Source organism: Botryllus schlosseri, chromosome 4, assembly GCF_051294905.1.
Source record: "Botryllus schlosseri isolate E-star chromosome 4, Bs_hap1, whole genome shotgun sequence".
Lineage (NCBI taxonomy): Eukaryota > Metazoa > Chordata > Ascidiacea > Stolidobranchia > Styelidae > Botryllus > Botryllus schlosseri.
In genome coordinates, this window is record NC_137239.1 from 24,332,067 (window position 1) to 24,352,068 (window position 20,002).

The 20,002-nt window shown below is 40.2% G+C and overlaps 2 protein-coding genes across 2 annotated transcripts; both read left to right on the forward strand.

The window, feature by feature from the left end:
* The first annotated feature begins 1,353 nt into the window (after positions 1–1,353).
* Positions 1,354–5,549, forward strand: LOC145438329 (lactadherin-like). The gene is made up of 3 exons (XM_080315728.1): positions 1,354–1,752; positions 3,388–3,554; positions 5,332–5,549. Exons 1-3 carry the CDS (start codon positions 1,617–1,619, stop codon positions 5,497–5,499), a joined length of 471 nt encoding a protein of 156 aa, XP_080171854.1. The 5' UTR covers positions 1,354–1,616; the 3' UTR covers positions 5,500–5,549.
* A 5,206-nt stretch (positions 5,550–10,755) lies between these two features.
* LOC145438328 (lactadherin-like) lies at positions 10,756–18,338 on the forward strand. The gene is made up of 4 exons (XM_080315727.1): positions 10,756–11,327; positions 12,571–12,741; positions 16,069–16,235; positions 16,337–18,338. Exons 1-4 carry the CDS (start codon positions 11,246–11,248, stop codon positions 16,502–16,504), a joined length of 588 nt encoding a protein of 195 aa, XP_080171853.1. The 5' UTR covers positions 10,756–11,245; the 3' UTR covers positions 16,505–18,338.
* Positions 18,339–20,002: the final 1,664 nt, after the last annotated feature.

The window sequence follows — 20,002 nt, forward strand, 5'->3', positions numbered from 1 at the left end:
TTTGGTGAGTCAACGCGAAGCGCGAAAATATTCGATAATTCATGATAAAATCGGTCCATAATATTGGGAATTGCATATAGGCCTATATTGCTATCAATTTCTTGTTCTCTCTGTTCACGTTGTCAGATTTACTGGTAGAGCTGAATGAGGTGACTTGGAAACTGCAGGGCCCGTAAATAATAATTAAACATATTCGGGCGGGCGGCCCCGTTGGTATGACATCGTTTCATGATGTTATTTCGTGATCTCCTGTCTATTACATCAAAAAAATCTAACGACGCACACGATTTCGAATTGGTATTTCTTTACGGGCATACAATTTTTCCCTGCGGAATGGTATTTGTCTTCTGAGGTTCAGATTGTCAAGACAGGAACATTCGGCGCCAGTCATTTAGGCGCCTATATGGACAATTAAACCTATATGCATTTTGCATATATAACGAACTTTTCGGCCAGCGTAAGCGGGCAGTCCTTTTTGGCCGAGGTTTTCTCGCTGCCGATCGTTCTGGAACACTTCTTGGAGTCGCATGTTACATGTTCTAAAACTTTAAATGTCTCGCCGATATGTCCATTTCGATAAATCCTGCGTATTTTGTCTTGGGGAAGAGTAGGCTACCAAATACCTAAGAAAGTTGGCAACTTGAAATCGCACGCAGCGCGAAAAATTTTTGAAAAATACTCCATAATTTATGCTAATTGGCGAAATAATTTTGGGCCCCCTTCGAGCTCGGGCCCTGCGCAATTCGGGGGTTTGGGGTGCGGCAGTTACGGTCCTGCTAGTCATACTCAAGTTTCTGCGGTTATCGGACAGGCATTATATAAGACTACAAGACAGTTGCAATATTATTTGTTATATTCATACTCGAGTTTCTGCAGTTAATATAGGACATATTTTCAATCAACGATGTTGTGAATTGCATATCGGTATAGTTCAAGATCTTTCCACTTGTTCACTTTGTAGTATTCTTCAGTCTTTCTTTCCATGAATTCATCTCACAATAGCCATAATGCACACAAACCAGATATTCTATATCTTCCGTCATTATATTCATATATATAGCAAACTCTACAAAGGATCGAAGCCACAATATCACATCAATCTCGTGAGAAATGTAACATAGGCTACACAGTATTATTCACTAGTCATAACGACTCGCCACCGCTACCTAAATGTTGAACTGTCTAACTAATTCCGACGCAATTTCAAGAAATACACGACGAATCGCCTTGAACGCCATTGAAACAAGCACTGAGCGATCTTGTTTTGGGTGCATCCATCTGACCGTGACCATTCTGCCGGCTAACAATGGGAGAACAATCGAGTCGTCACTCCAGTCATACTCTATAGTTGAACTACGAGTGATTAAGATCTATTATGCTAAAGTTACCGATCAATTCTATTATTTTACACATTATTTTCACAGTAGTTAACATGAAAAAGATGACATGTAGATTATCAAGGTTCACATACCGAGCGTGAAAGAGAACCAAGATTTTGCAATTATGGTCACGATTTAAATCTGACGGGGAGTATATCCTGTTCGCGTTTACATTTTGAGCAGGTATCTGCCTTATTTTCAGTGCCCGAGTCAGATAAGCTCCTGCAAGAGCGCCACATGGGGATGAAGTCACGCCTGATTCCCGATACTTCCATAACTGCGTCATCCATGTTCGATGTTCTACATTCACCTCAGCTTTCACGACTGGACACCAAGGTTAACTCCGTCGCTGGATCATGGGCTGCACGAACAAGTAGGGAAACAAGCTCCCGTTTTCGATTTGCCATGTTTTAGGTGGGAGCTTAAGATGTGGTCAAGTCGAACATGACATTGCTAGAAATTATTCCCGAAAATATATTAATTAGAGAATTAATGTAGGCCAAAGGGAGTAAAGTAAGAATCACACAAAGGCATATTGTAGGTATATAATAAAACGCAACCACTTTCGTGGCTCGCAGAAGAGATTAAGGAATGGGGTAACACAGTGGTACTTAAGGCACCAAGGTAATGCTGAACTCACTAAATTTCTCGGTACAAACGACACCCTGTAGACTAAGATATCATTTAGATTGCTTGGTCAAGTGATTTATTAATACAGTTTCTACCCATACGATGGTTACTGTGCACTAAATTTCGATTTCTTTCTTTTGTTCGATAACATATTGTGCTAGATTAGTGGTTCCCAACCATTTTGTCTTCATTCCCCACTTCAAATTTATTTCGAGCCTTCATTATCCACTACCCAATACTTGTGTCATTACGGAGCTGCTATTTCCTTGTTTGAGTACACAAGACGACACACTGCAACACCAGTACGCAAAACAATTGGCTATAACTACAACATAAAGCGTACTGTGAACCGATACCGGCAACCCGCTAAATTTAGCGTTATTTCATGTCATACTGGCCGTGCTGGATCGCCCACTCTACAGCAGCTACTTTCAAACGCATTTAGACGAATCTTAACGACTTTCCTGTGAGCTTATCGCAGGCTCATTGACGTTATTTTTTATCAATAATCTGTAGAAAGAGACATTGATAGTTGGATACCCATCGTATTTGAGATTTTCCGAATTTTTGACAACCCTAACGTCCAATAATGACGTAATTTTTATATTTGCCTACATTTGCCGAAGTCTTCAAGGCCGGAGTCACACTAGCATATCGTCAGTGTTCATCGTCAATTTTTTCTCAGTCGAATAGCAGAGGAACGTGTAAGGAAATAAATCAAAAGTAAACAAAAGAGAGCATCACTAGTCAAGGACGGTTTTCATTGTTGACAGTACGATCAGAAAATAACAATTTGACAAAGTACACAGTGGTAATATCATAGTAACATAGAAAATGAGACAAAACAACAGTTTTTATTTCTTCAAAATGGATGACTGAGATATATTCCTAATGCTTGGATACAACAAATTTTTTATAGCGAGCTTTAAACTTATGGTAAGGAAGAGTAGGCTACGTTAGATTGCTGGTATACGTTGTTTCAAAATTTCAAACCTATATGAGACACGAAATTAACACTGATTACAATGACACAAATAGGGACTGATTTTGTGAGAATCCAGTGTTATAATGGTGAGTTGAATTGGGCATCGGAAAAAAATTGTCAAAATAGTCAGGTAATGTTCTTTCGTTATATTGTTTCATGATTTTTCAAATTGATGCAAATACGAGACCTTGACAATGCCCAATTTTCTAAATTCAGGACTCGATTCTCATTATTGATATCAGACATTTTCACTCTGTATTCATATGCAAGCGACCCTTTCATTGTTATGGCACGTTGACAGTACCCGTAACTTTGATCCTCGATGAATTGCAGAATCTGCATCCCCGCATCAGTTTTCAGCCAATACGCCCAAAAGAGTTCACATTCTTTCAGATAATACAGGCGAATGGCTACAAATTGATTTGGGTGCGAAAAGGGCACTTGGTGGAATAGTTACTCAAGGAAGACCTAAGCATACGCAGTGGGTTGTATCGTACACGGTGTCATGCGGCAGTGACGAAAATGATCTGGACGAGATAGCAAAAGACGGAAAAACCTTGGTGGAACTCAAAATATCACTAGGATTAGTTTTGTCTCGATGAAATTAGAAGATGTATCGTTGTTTTCTAAACTGACCCAAATCATAACTATCTCAATGACTGGTAGAAGCACTTGAACTTATTGTCTTGAACAGGGGTGGGCAATTATTTTCCTCGGCGGGCCAAATGAGAAGAAGAAAATACGTTGGCGGGCCGAGTGAAAATTGTTTGCTATATTCTCCATCGTATTTCAATTTTATTTCCAAATTACATTGTTAGTAAATGCTGCTCAGTGAATGTGTTGATATTATTCGGTAATGAGAAATTGACGGTTAATTAAAAAACTATATGATACATTTGTAACTCTCTTTAAACCCCTATCCACGTTCCTTTATTAGGACTTTCAAACAGTGGTTCTCAAGCTTTTTTAGGCCCGCCTCCCTTCATAAGAGTGAAAAATTTGGCGCCCCCCTTATCATGATATTACTAAATATTAAGTGCAACCAGAATGCTTGTAATCCCAACGGATAATTTGATGGCATGTAAGGTTCTGGCTGTTGATGAGAGAATTCTGAAATATCAAAGTCGGAGAATACACAGAGCAAAAACGATGTGGTGGAGGTAAATCGCGCAGAGCGCGAAAATCTTTTTCATCAAACTTCGGCTTCGCGCCACCCTTTTGATGTTTCACGCCCCAGTTCGAGAACCACTGCACTAAAATGTATATGCAATCGTAAATGCTTATTTTCGTGGTCGCTGCCTTCCGAGCAGTGTGCAGCTTAAATAGCCTTTACGTTGAGCGAAGCTTGCAGTTTTTCTGAACTTTGCCCTCCCTTGACCGAGTGTTTCGTGCTTTTGTCGTAAGATCGACTTTAATTAAAATCTTTAATCTCGGCTACATGCTTGGCAAAAACTAAAGGAACGGGGTTGCCTCCGACTCCAGTATAGAAAGGTTTTGTGCTCTAATGTCTAAACCTCAAACATCTTTGAATCTCAGCTTTCGGCTTTCTTTTTTGGCATGCCCGTTAATACTTTATGGGTGATAGATGTGGTGAGTCATATAGTAATCGCGGGCACTGATTGACTTGTTTTACAAATTAGGGATTTGGAAACGTATCACGTAACAATTTGAAACGCATACCGTATGATGCGTAATGTGACAATCGCAACAAAGAAGGTTTGAACTAAACTATATGGAAAGAGTGATTTCTTGTGACTTCAATTGCTACTCATACTTTGCCACATTGCCTTTATTTCGAATCTGGATTACGCAAGCGAGGTAAGTAGGCAGCGTAATCGTGGCATATTAATGAACAGGTTTCAAAGTAAACGAATTTCCTGTTCATTTGATACAGCCTATGATTTTAGTCATTCAAAAAGCAAGTTTTATGTTTTGAATTCCAAGCAACCTTTCGCGGGCCGCAGAGAATAGCTTCGCGGGCCGCACTTTGCCCAGGTCTGGTCTTGAATATAGGCCTTCGGCCTATAGGCCTACCTAGGCCTATTGCGGAGGTAAATTAATTTCATATATCCACTTTAGGACGATATGATATCGTCACCTTGCAAGTATAACAATGTACAATTTCTTTTACCAACATAAGGGCTAATAGCAATCATGTGAAGCTTTTCATCCACCCACGTGAGTACCGAATTTTCTCTATTCCTAATATGCATTCAATTTTCCTCGGCTATAAAAGGCTGAACATGCTCACCAGGCAAGTTCTACATCCAAGAGAGTTCATAAAATTCATACCGTAACGAAGTGACAGTAGTTTTCATCGGGTTTATAACTTTACAGGTATTCGACGGTAACAGGGACATGAACACAAAGGTGTACAACAGGTTTCCAACGGTTATGTCGCGCAGATACGTTCGGATATATCCGCAAGCAACCCATGACTGGATGTCTATGAGAGTTGAGCTTGTGTCTACGGAATGCTTTTACTCCGCCAACCCGTTCATATGATGATCGGGATATCCATTTGCGTTTACGATTATTATTATAACGATGGCATTTTTTCAACCCCTTGAATGAATTTCGTTGATAACACTGGTAGATTCACATATATTACTGCCATATATATATATCTAGGGTTGCATTCAAAACAAAAATCAATTAAAAACAACCATGTTTAAAACCAGGCCCGAATTTACAACGTGTCTTTTATTTCTTAAGAGCGATGACGTCATAAATATTCAATTGTGACGTCATAATGGATTGGCATTGACAATTGAAAATATGGGGTAAATATAGCTCCTTTGACCAAATATTTGTACTATAACTGTTGAATCGGCTATTTTGAGGGTTCCAACCATCCCATATCGATATACGTCGGCTAAATCGGGTGGTAATTGTCCGTAGGATTATACAACATGTTTTTTGGAAAGTATTCACACAATTATGGCATAATTTTACGACTTAGAAGAACACTATTTTTTTAAAAGCCTTTGTTTAAAACATGTTTTAAAAGAAGTGTTTTAAATCACCGTTTGTTATAAATGCAGCCCTATATATGCCCATCCACAGCCCACGTGATTTGATTAACCGGTAGAGTTGACGGAGAGGATGTGTACGAAATTTTTTTTCACCAAGTTAATGATGATTCATCTTCCGGTTTTTATTATTCACTTTGTTGCATATTGTTATTTCTTAACCTCCCATCAGGATTGTCGCTATATAACCAAAATATATTGGAATCCACAAAACGCACTATAAAAACCGTCATTCGTGAGACGCACACCATTCCCACTTTGTATTTGTTTACGAAGCGCATCATAATCCTATGATTTTTGCATTTACACGGTGGGGATCAGATTGCAAAGACACTATTACAATAAAAACGAAAAATCCAAGTCACCCTGAATTGCACCAAACGTGAAGAAATATTTAGGTCGAATGAAAATCTCAGATATTTGGGAACCAATTCCAATTGCATATCGACGGCCGCCAACATTTTTCGCAAAAGTCGGTGTTGGTATATGTTGATTTTGAAAGTGTTCAATACCGAGATGGATGACGTATTTTTGTATGGTAAATCTATGTTGTGTTATCTAATATAGCGGTAATTTTAGGGATTGTCATCCGATGATTAGCGTGGTAATTCCGTTATCGAAGTCGGCAATGTATCGTTGCGCTTTGATCAACTGGATACACGACTTTGACAACGAAATTACCAGCCTAATCATTGAGTCACAGCCTTGAAACTTGGTACAGTGTTAAAATGGCACATCAAAATACACCCTCCCTTATCCGGTCACCCATCGCGATAGGGAACACAGTCAAAATCAACAAATACCAATAGCGACTTTGCCTTTAATTACTACTGCAGACGGATCGACGATAAGAAAGTAATGAGAATCACCTGAGCGTGACGGTTACGTGATTTTTTTCGAATGTCCATACCACACCACCTTTCAGTACACGCTGGTGTAAAGCAACAAACAAGATATGAGCTTCTATATGAAAACGGATACTGATACTGTAATCGTTACGGCGTGATTTGCTATATTGGAGGTATTTTAACCTGGATTACTCGCACGACATACGTATACTGCATAGTAAAGGATACATAATCATTGTTCTTAATAAACCGGAGGTGGGCAATTATTTTTTCTCCACGGGCCAAATGAGAAGCGAATAATACGTTGGCGGGCCGAGTCCAGAATTTTAGTTGTATTCTACAGCGTGATAATTTTAATTCTAAATTGAAAGCAGTGAATTACACTGTTGATAAATGCTGCTTAGTGGATATGTTGGGAATGAGAATGAGACGGTTAATTACCGAAAAAATAATTCATTTGCTGTCATGTTTCGAAACAATGTTCTACATTTATTTAGTTTGAACCGTCTTTAAACCCCTATGCGCGTTTTTTTTTATGGAGACGTTATAATGTATTGGGGACACGACAAAGATTATTGTCTTGGTCGCTACCTTCCGAGCAGAGTGCAGCTTGGCAAAATAGCCTTGTTGTTGAGCGAAGCTTGCAGTTTTTCTGAAATTCGTACTCCCTTTACCGAGTGTATGTCTTCGTGTTTTTGTCAGAAGACCGATTTAAATTATGCTCCTTAAACTGGCCGACCTGCTCGACATCAACTACTAAAAATACGGGTTTACCCGTGACTCCAGTAAACAACTATTTAGTGCTCCAAACCTTTTGTAAATTACATCTTTCGACTTTCATTTTTCGGCATGCCCGTTCATCCTTTATGGGTGGTGGTGATGATGACTTATTTTACGAATTAAGGATTTGCAAACCTATCACGTAACAATTTGGAGCACGGATCGTGTAATGCGTGACAATGGCAGCAAAGAAGGTCTGGTGACTTCTTGTGACTTTAATTGTTACGGCATAATTTGCTACATTGACTTTATTTTGAATCTGGATTACTCATGCAATGTACGTATAGACTGGGTAATTACGGCATATTCATGAACACATGAACAGTCTTGAGAGTATACAAATATTTGGTTCAGTTTATACAGAATAAGGTTTTAGTCCACGCGGAAACATCAAAATGTAGGTTTTATGTTGTTTGAGTGGAACTGCATGGGGGGCCTCATAAGAATGCATATTAATACTGTACAGGCACTGATACGCTTGATCGTCGAATATGGCATCGAGGCTTATTTCGCTTCGCCGAAATCTGTCTCCAAATGACTTCAGACGCTACAAAATAAAGCGTCGAGACTCTGCAGCGGAGCAATGAGGAGCACTCCGATACATGCGCTGCAATTTCTCTGCAACGAGCCGCCGGTGGAAATGCGTTACAAACAGGCGTGTGCAAATTACCGGTGTATCGTAAGATCACAAAGAGATCACCCCAGTACTTCGGCCGTTCAGGACTCTTGGCACGACATATTTCAAGACTCTATCCGATTTCAAACCTTGAATATAGTTTCAAACGTTGGGTGCTTAGAGGAAATAGCAATAGAATGTATACAATATTCATAGATTCCTCCTTGGACATCGGTAAATAGCACTTGTGACCCTGATCTAGAAATGAAAATCCGCGAACTCAATCAATCATCACTAATCTATGAATATCGAATGCAGGTGTAGCGATACAAAAATTATTTTGCTATTTATACAGACGGCTCGAAAATTGGTGCATGATAGGGATCAGCATTCTATGTACTCAGTTTTGAATTTACTTATAAAAAAATCATTGAACAGACTTGTGAGTATATTTACGGCGGAGCTGACGGTTATCCGATACCTGGGCTGATACCTGAAGCAATCGAAAACCGATCCAAAGACGATAACTTAATTAGGGATATTCACTTACAAACCATCCATTTATCAGCAAGTGGATTAACAGTAGAAGTCGACCGATATCGGTTTTTGCAGGCCGATACCGATACCGATTTATCGCCGCACTCACAAGGCAGATAACCGATATCATGGGCCGATATTAATATGGAAGGAGCAGAGAACCATTTCGCCAAAAAATATTATGTATTTGGCAAGATGGCACTTCTACATGCCACAGAAAGCTAAACAACAAATGACAAAACTGAAATTAAAAAGAATTACTGCTTAATTGTGCACATTCATTGACATTCGGGATAACCCAATAAGCAAACCGTGATACAGAATTTCAGATCAGTCCTGTAGAGGTAGATTGCAATGCAGGAAGCATAGTTTCTCTGCATGCTCACCAGTTAAACTCGTGCTTCAAGGGTAGATCTGTCACATATCGCCCTTTGCGTCGCCGATTTCTCAAAATTAAAAACACGGTCATTGAATTTCCAATATTTTTGCATTTTTTTTATATGTAAAATAGGCCGATATCGATAATCGGGAAAGTTCCAAATATCGGCTTCGATAATCGGCCAGGTTTTGATACCAGCTCACAAAGGACTTGCATATAACGACACCGCCGATAAATTGGCAAAGGAAGCATCCATGGAACCCGTCGAGCATCCAAACATGGATCCACTTACAGTAAAAGAATGCTAGGCGATCGTGGCAGAATATTACAGGGATATACGGCGTATTGCCACTAAGCAAATGAACGAACTTGGCAATCAGGAGATGGAGTCACTCCAAGCAACTTTTCATAAGCACACTCATTGGAGCCGAAGAGAGAAATCGAACTTGACCCGATTGTCCACCGGTCATTGCCGGCTAAACAAACACTTGCACAAACTCGGCTTACACGAAAGTGGAGTCTGTGCGGAATGCGGTGTGCCGGAAACGCTGGACCATTTCGTGCTGTTCTGTAATAAATATTCCGTAGAACGAACCCATCCGAGCAAAGCCGCCCAGAAGTATCGAACACCTTACGCAGTGTTTCTCTAATGGTAAATCAGGGAACGATTCAATCGTTAATTGACTTTGTTTTATTAACCGGAAGAGACATATGACAATTGATTTCAGCCGCAGTAAACACGGCTCTGGTGCACAAAGCCTTAGCAGCTAAGCACCAGTCATCACAAATACCCACCCACCCACTGCTTTAGCGTAAGGCAAGGGTCCATCCACAATTAAACGAGGCAGCATGTGGAGTCACGTAGGAGCATATTTAACTATATGCTCTCAAATGACGAGATGAAGATATATCATAAGTAAGTACGCGCCAGTTTTGTTCACCCTCTGATCCGCACGCACGACACCTTTATATTTTACATACACCGTATGCGTAAATTTATTGGCGGCATACAGCCTACGTGAACCCAGAATCCGCCTTTTTGTACGTTTCTGCCCCCACATGGCTGATATAACGCAGAGCGAGTGTTTGTAGTTGTATAATTGTATAATTGACTCCAGAAGGCTGCGTTTATAATTCGCTGCGTGTTTCTTCTTTTGACGGACCGGCGTAACCGCGCCGTACGGCCTTGTAGGCTGACGTACCACGAAGCCTGTCTATTGCACACGTATTCGATGGATCACACTGACGAATATATTTTGTTTCCGTCTCCACGACTTGTAACTTTATTGAATTACGTTCGACAAAGTAGCGGACTTCCGAATCAGCCAAATATCATGAATGAATGACCGTCTCTCATAGCCACGAGAGAGTACATGCCAAATTGTTATCTACGTTCACACAACAAAATATACGACTCACAAAGGTCTTATCGGGTTTTCACTTCAGGAAATTAAGTAAGTCCACAACACTCCCTATCGAATATTATTAAAATGGCGTTATACCAATATACTCCGTTAAAGCTGATCATCACGTTCTGTTAAATCTAATGGCATTATTAAGACTTCTATTGGAAAGAATACGGGACATCGCTAACTCCAAGTCCAACCTGCAAAGATTCGCACTATCCCCACTTCCAACATTTGCCTTTAACTGAATACAAAGTGTTTCCTCTATTGTGGTTGAAGATGCGTTCGAATTTGATCAGCTCGAAGATACGAATGACATTTTGTGAATTTTGCATGGCAAGGGGAATGTCGACCGGATTGGATTGAACCTCCAGAATATTTGTGATACGGTAACTGGAGGATGTGACGTAATACCCGTACTGGCCTATTGGCTCACTATAGTAATGTGTATCTCATCAACTATACTGCTGGATGAATTATCTCCAAATTGCTAAACTAAAATAAGGTCGTTCGTCGTCATTTCCTTCCGCATATCTCACATGTGATCTCCTAACGCGACGTAGATTAACGATATTGCAAACTCCGCGCATTTTTAGTAATAAAGGGTAACCATTTTTGTTCGCGGATGGTTCGATTTTGACAATTTCAACAATATGACAGAATCGTTTGGTGTTAACGTCAAATGGATTACATTCATCTTGATTTATCAACTCTTGACGTATAGGACTCTTTCGGGTTTGTTCATTGCGATTATATATTCAACTTTTATTTAAAACATTATTGTATGGATCAAAAGGTAGTAGCAAAATGCTCGCATATATAAAACTAAATGTGAATCTCCCTTGCAGCTCAATTTTGTCTCAAGCGCTTCGTCGGAGGCAAGTGGATTACGAATGGGAATTGCAAGGTTAGTCAGTCACGGATATGATTTTCGTTGGCGGAGAAATAGGGATTTACGCATATCTTTATCAGATGAGTTCGAAAACAATTAAAGATGTGGCTCAGTTGTTGGAGGGCTCCGAATCGGACACAGGTACGGCAACAATTTCAGATATTAACTGCATGGCTTCCATTGACTTTGTATAGGGATATTTTAAAATCACATTGGTATTTCACAGATTTGCGCATCGGTTTCATTCGATATCTGTTTATATGCTTGACATTTTGTCGTAAACTCGAGAACTCCGAGTTGACTAAATCATTTAGCAATGAATTTAGTACTGAAAGCAATGAAACATTCATCTAATTCTCTTTTTTTTATTTCAAGATTTTTGGATTTAAAATTGTTCGTGCCTCGTCAGGTTTGAAACATTACCTGGGACCCTCTAATTATATTGCCAATAAATAGCATTGGTTGGGTGCCCTGTCAGCAACTAGTATTTTGTACTAGAGTCACGATATTAGAGACTGCAAAATCCCAGAATACAACTATTTCCACAAATGTCTACTTAGAGGTAAAGTGAATTTCTCCTACTTAGGGTAGGTAAAATCGGAAAGGATTAATAAATATTCAAAGTACTTACGGGAAAAAGGCGGAAAGCTCTAGTGCTGATGAATTGCATGGGACACTTGTTTTGAGTAAAACAATCGCTTAATTTTGTCTGCATGTAAACAGAGCCTATTCGGATACTGCAACACAGTATAAATTCTTGAAACTTCCCACCAATCATTAGGCCAGTGAAGGCCCCATCTAAATTTCTCAGATGTGAATGGATTTTGAATTTTGGATAGCAAATTGGGTTGTAAATTTTATTTCAAACCTGAAAAAATTATCGAAATATCGCACAAGTTCTCGTTCGCATAAAGTACTTTCCAATTATAAAGACTTGAATGTGATGGAGAGATAGTCCACGAGCATCTGGTTGCAATATCACATGGCACTTGGCGATATGACCCTTGACCACTTGGCCGTGATTTGATTCGGTTTAGAAGTTATCTCTGCCTACGTTTACATTGTAAACGTCTGTTTCTCTTCCAGCGTCGGTAGAAAATAAACCCCTGCAGGAGTGCTACATGGGGATGAAGTCAGGCGAGATTCCCGATAACTCAATAACTGCGACATCCATGTACAACCCCTATCACGCACCGCAGTTTGCTCGGCTGGATGCCCCGGGTACCAGCAATCACGGAGCATGGTCATCGCTAACAAGTACGCTTATAACCATTGTTTGCCATATTTTTGACGTTACGGCACTTGCAGAAAGAGATAAATATTTCGCGGCACTCTACCACTCTGAGTGGCACGGTGGGAATCTGGTGGCTATATATAAAGTCCTAAAACCGTACTTGTTAGGTTAGTTATCCGTAGCCATCAGCTTCTCCAATGCTATAATTGGCATTATCTTATATTCTTGCAGCACCCCCTTAGCAGTCCAGCCTTCGATTACCATATCTTCGTGACTCAAATTCCGGACACTCTTTAGCGCCTACTAGCGGAGTGGTATGAATACAATGTCTGTCAATATGACGTCACACCAGCAAAGCTTTGCCTATTGACCAGAGGTGGCCACGATCCGGTTCAAGAGCCGGAGTATGTGGTTTTGAGTTGTAACCAGGACCGAAACAACTTTTTCCACCACTTCCGCCCAAATAAACACCGGTATTGGGCCCACCATAAGGTGATCGATGCAAATTCTGGGGGAGGGGGGCTTACTGTATGCATCTGGTTTCTGTATGCATCTGGTCGTTAAATTGTGTGAACGAATTCTGTAAATAATATTGTTTCTTCCATATAGTACTCTAAAATTTCGATCCTCGCTGTACCCACATGACCAGTGTCAGCGGTGGAGCTGGTCTGGGATGATGACTTCGAAAATGTAGGGAGCGTTCATGTCACACGGAAAAGGCTATTCGTGAGCCTAAATGCCGTTCTGCACTAGCAGGTTGCACACCCCGCGGTATCCAACCTTTCATGGTCGTGACTCAACTTCCAATTTGAAAACGTTAGTGGCCCAGTTGAAAATTCGACAAGCTTAGCACTTCTGCCCAGACTTACTCACGGCCTATTTTGGATGCTGATTATGTTCGACATCTTTTCGATTCCCAGAATAAAAGCAAACGACCCAAGGTTTAGAACCACAGTCCTTGACTAAAGCATCGAAACGGCCAAAACCGACTTCGGGATACACCTCTTTCAATTCTCTTATAATAGCGATCACAATAAGACTTATTTCAGTAAATGATGGGTATTTTTATTCATTTAGATTGCATATTTTGCGAGGGCGGCGGTCCTCATATGAAAATCAAAACACTTGACACTAAATTGCGCGTAGCGCCAAGAGAAATTTCAAGTAGCATAAATCTACCAAAAAATACTATTGTTTATGCAGGACCGTAACTGCCGCACCACAAACCCCCCAATTGGGAGGGAGCTCGAAGGGGACTTAGAATTATTTCGTGAATTAGCATAAATTATAAAGTATTTTTTGAAAATTTATGCAAACTTTTCAAAAATTTTTCGTGCTGCGCGCGATTTCAAGTTGCCAATTATTTTGATTTTTGGGTACTCTTCCCCCAAGAAAAAATATGCAAGATTTATAGAAATGGGCATTTAGGTGTTGGCCATTACAGCGCCGCGCCAAAAAGTGTGCCAGAACGATAGGCAGCGAGAAAACTACTATGACCGAAAAGGACTACCATGCTGACCGAAAACTTCGTTATATATACAAAAGACATAGAGGTTTAATTGTCCAGGCGCCTAAATGACTTACGCCGAATGTTTCTGTCTTGGAAATCTGAACCTCACCAGCCGAATACAATCACGCAGGGAAAATTATATGCCAGTGAAGAGATATTAATTTGAAATCGTGTTCGTCTTTTAGTTCAGCAGCCTACGTTTGGGCGATTCCATATTTTTTGATATAGCTGACAGGAGGTCACGACTTAACATCATGTTACGGAGTCATACCAACGGGCCCTACAGTTTCCAAGACACCTCACTCAGCGCTACTGGCAAATCTGATTACGTTAGCAGAAAGAGGATAAAAATTGATAGCAATATATATGCAATTCCCGATCATATTGACCGATTCAATCATGAATTGATGAATTTTTTCGCGCTTGGTGCGTTTCGGCGAGAAAAGCTGACTGAGTAAATTCCCCGAACGTAGATGATAAGTAGTGGTAAACAGCGCATAACCGTAGGGGGTTCGGGGGGTGAAGCCCCCCAGAGTTTCGGTATATCATCATGTGGGGGCCCAAGACCAACGTTTTGGGGGGATGCTTACGAAGTGCTGTCGTTACGGCCCAGTGTTTATGTTAATTTACGGAAAAAAATTGAGCCGCCTTCAAGCCTTCAAAATTCCGGACATTTGGGCATATTTTAGAATTTCCTCCAGGACGCAGTTTGAACAGTCAAATTCCGGACATGTCCCGGAAATTCCGGGCGTATGGCAACCGTTGTCCAGACCCAATGATAATGAACAATATCTGATATTCTTGCAGCACCCCAAACAGTACAATCGTCACCCCGGTCGAGAACTACTGTGGATTGTATTTTGGTTCTGGGCGGTTAAGTCGTACATGCCGTACGTGTTCTGGGAATTAACAACGTATTTCCAAAAAACAGATTATACTCGGGGAATTTGAGAGAGAAGTGGACAAAATAAAAATCGTACAAAGGGTTACTACGAATTAATGAACAGCCTCTTGTATGGCTCACAGGACGTATGGAGAAATGGGTTAACATTGAGGTATTTAAAAGTTCACAATTTTAGATATAAAAAAGATTGTTGGCCGGTAACCGAGGGTAGCGGCATCAATAATACCAATAGTATTCGATGTCTTTTCAAGTTAGGTCATATTTGGCAGGACCTTGCAGAGTGGCATTCCGCGCCCATCGGGAAAATATGATTTACTAATAGTAGCTCACGCCTGGGCGAAACAATCACATTCATAAATAATGGAATGAAGTTGTTTTTGCACTTGCTTTCGACGCGGGTCGCGTGTTTGAGACACCTGCTGTAGATTATATTACTGATTTGTTTGTTTCAGGTATTCGTGGGGTTCGTCGATTACTATGGTCATTATGGTCATTTATACCAGGCCGACATTCTTCATTCTCATTCCGTATAGCTGCCGACTTGTAGCATGGCCCACTTCTAGGTTTTTATTAGACACCGTCTCATGATTAGTTGAATCCTGTAATTAAAGCGTGTGATTGGTTGACAGGTTGATTTGTGGTACGTTGCCGGTAAAGATTGTGTCCTCTTGCGTTGCATTGCTTTTCCACCATTTCTGTTGGTAGAAGTAATTTCCATTGTTAATGTTGTCACCGAAAGTTATAATGCAACATAACAACCATCTTTCAGAATTCAGACGTTTCTTTTGATCCTATATTGGATTGTAGAATCCAATATGATGAGGCACTTTCACCGTAGGGAAATGCCATGGCGAGTCGGCGTATTATATAAAAAAAAAACATACCTAACTAAAACAACAATAGGAACAACGCTAGAAAAGGTGAATATCTTTTCAGATAACACAAGCGAATGGCTGCAAATTGATTTGGGATCGAATAAAGCACTTGCCGGATTAGTCACTCAAGGAAGACCGACGCATCCGCAATGGGTTGTATCGTACACGGTATCATGCGGGAATACCGTGACTGATCTTGTCTCTTTGGCGAAAGATGGAAAACCATTGGTGGGGACTCTCATTATTCCTAGTTATTATTTTTGGGTGGTCGATAAAATCTGTATTGTCAAGTTGTGTCGGAAGTTCGAATCGCATCTGTAATGTCACAGGTTTTCAAAGGCAATTGGGACAGGAACACGAAAGTATACAACAGGTTTCCGGCTGTCATGTTTTGCAGATACATTCGGATCCATCCGAAGACGTCCTATGACTGGATATCTCTGAGAGTTGAGCTTGTGTCTGCCGATTGCTTTGCCTCCGTTAACCCGTTCATATGATGATCGGGATGTCCATAATCATGATAATTTCTGCAGCGTTTGCTTCTTCTTAGGGTTGTATGCAATAGTCCGTGAAATGAATTATGGTCAAACATTGAATTAAATGATGACGAAATGAATAATTAAATGCAGCGCTTGTCGATCCTCAAATCAATATTGATAACAGTTCAATCCTTGCAATTAAATATTATTGCCACGCGAATATGGCGGTTCCGCCACTGTTTCCAATTATGTGCGTCAGTGAGACGGCGTAGTGGACGTTTGACTTTTTACTAGGGATGGTGTGAACGTGAGGTTCACGTTCGCGTTCTGTGTGTGGACCTCGGAAATTCAAAGGTTCACGTATACAAACGAACCTCGGTAGGTTCTTTACTGTGAACCTTTTTCATATATTACAATTTTCACGCCATTATAACATCTTTGGTTGAAATTTATTGCATTTCAACGACCACTCTATGCATGGCGCTGGCAGCATAAAAAAATCAACACTAAACGAGCATGCACCTTGACAATCTCACACATTGTACTTGCTTTGTTACAAAAGTTTGCTCGAAATATCCAGCTTTCCGTTTGTGAATATTTAGTGACTCTCTGCTGTGAGCATGACCCGCCATAACACAGCATCAAGCGCAAAAGACACTGCGTGCAGGTAGTCAGCAAATGATGCTTATTCAACTAATCAATGAAATTGATATCGTTGTCTGATGTAAAAAATCTAGCAGGCGTACGGGGACAATCTTGATTTTATATTTATATTGTATCATAAAAAAAAAATCCGTGCGATTGTGGTGTTGGCTTGGCTACTGCTGTATAACTTGTTAATGGGGTAATTGGTAATATCGGTAGCAAATATCGAAACCCGTTTTACACTCTGTTCAATATCAACGTAACAAATCAGACGCCGTCCGTCTGGCCTAGACCGTTAATGCGTAAGCTTTTATATTCCCCTGCCAGTCCTCGTCGAAATTGTTGGCAAAGCGACGGAAGATATTGATTTTAAGGTAATACTATATCATTTGATTGCCCCAGTTTATGCATTTAGCGACGTTTAAAACGTCAATATGTACTTCAGCATAATGGCCTTATGTGGCCCGAGTCGTCGCTAGGTATCGTGTACAATAATATAAGCTATCACTTCACTGAAATGCAGGGTTAGAATTAGTAATGTGACGTCACGTGACGTCATGACGTTCACGATCGCGTTCACACAGAACCTTTCAAAAAGGTTCGCGTTCACCTGAACCATTCATAGGTTCACACCATCCCTACTTTTTACCGATATATTATTAACTGTAAAAGGACTAAAGTGATATAGTTCTGCATTAAAGTGATTACATATAAGCTGTTTAGTGGTGGTACACGTCCTAACCCTGATGCAAATCCTACTCAATCAGGACTTCGATTTCATCCGACTCTGGTCGTTGGTCTGTCTGTATAGGTAGGTCATATTTTGGTATGTATTGAACATCATAGTTAGAACAGAGACAAAATGATGATATCGCCAACAGGTTCACGATCGGAACGAATTTCGCAACCTACGCTATAGATCCAGACGTAGTTCAGATATTGACAGTTAGATCAATCCGTCGTTCGTATCCGGGCAGTTGATCGGACGCTGCTAATGTCTGAGCACCCCTGATATAGACGGAAATACATACCTGGCTATCATTGGATTTATTCTACAATCTACAGTCTGTATAAAATCGGTACATCAATACCATTTTTGTTATAGTTAAATTATACTTGTATGAAATCGAAGAGCATCGATAGCAGCGAGCCACGAGTCTTTGAGATGATAGATTTTCCTTATTCATAAAACAACAAGAGATAGTGTTATCACGGTGAATTGATCGTATTTGCGACGAAAATCTAATACATCAGTAACGGATTCACGTTTTGAGAAGGATAACTATTTGCAGCAATGGAACCACCCGTTTATATCGCAAAGTCCACGGTTCTGAATTACGCGTATTGCGACGCAGGAATAGGGTATTGCGGCGACAAGCATTTCGTGGCTAGTCGGTCTTTACAATGGTTGCAATTGTACTGCAGTACGTCTAATCGTTTGATTGTTATTTAATTTGATTAGTTAATTTAATTGTTGCGTCGTCCGTTCTCGTTTTCCTTTATATTCCACTGTTGCTGTTTCATTTTCTCCAATCGACTTCTATATCGGACGAGCAAGCAATCTTGCGAATCTCGCCATTTACGTATCATTATATACTGAACAAGCTATTCCATATTCTTCGTCTTTGGACTGCTTGTATTAGAACAGAAGATATTTGAGATACGCAACGCTTGCCGAGGTCCCATTGCAAGGTTTAGTGTGCAGAAGACTTGATCCCGACACCTGATAGAGCGCCACTCATTGAATCCAGTGCCGCGTCGGAATAACGCGCTGTCATTATAGGCCTACTTCTCTACGTAATTGCAGGGGATGGCATGACTTCATTAGAGTGATAAGATAATTCGCACGCAAAGTAATATTTGCTTCGGTGTGTCTCTAATGATTATGAGGGCGGGGTTTTGCAAATTTTGCAACTTTTTTCACCGCTTCCTAAATACTAAGGAGGTATGTAGTATCGTGTGTCAAGCTGTCCAGAGGAATCTTATATTGCAAGTTTCTGCAACTTTTCTCCATTTTTTGATGCAACTTTCTGCACCTTTTTCGAATTTTCATCCATTTTCTGCAACTTTTTTCAGTTTATCATGCAAATCTTTGCAAGTTTTTTCGATTTTTCATGCAACTAACTTTTTACTGGAAATATTTGGCGCTATATGTAAATAGATCGGTTGAATATTTCACCGTCGTTTAAATTTAATATCCTTTCTGATTTGACTTACATTCAGGCTAGACTGCCGAAAATTATGTTTTCACTGGGTCATTTTTCCAGGCTATTGATTTTATTGAAGTCGCCGACACTGCGTTTTGCTACGGTGCCTTGGATACGGATCAATCTGAGTATCTCATTCCCTAATATTTTGAAAGAACTTGTCCATAAATGCAACTTTTTAGTGCAACTTTTGTCAAAAATAAATGTAACTTTCTACAGATTTGACTGCGACAAAAACTTGCCCTAGTGACGATTGCCTCGTTATTCATAAAGATACCATAAGATTGTAGTTACGCAACTGTTTGTATATAGTTGTGTCCATCAGTTGCATTGCGCAATGTTGGGCTTGTCATTTTCTCGGCTCGCACTATCCAAGCACAGTCCGAAGAAACTTATGGATTTAAGGGTTGAGTTCTTTCTGTGTCGCTTATAGGTAGTAACAGCATGGGATACACATTAGTATGATTGGCTGATAGTTTCGAAATGAAGTGGTACAGCATCATTGGTTTCAATATCAATTTCGTTCATTCCCGTTAACTAACATTATCAATATACAGAAAGCAAGTACGATTTTAATAATGTCAGTTACTTTTTCTCAAAACACCACCTTGCGTTTAGTCGCATGATCATAATATCATGATCTCATACTCATACAGACGCTGGT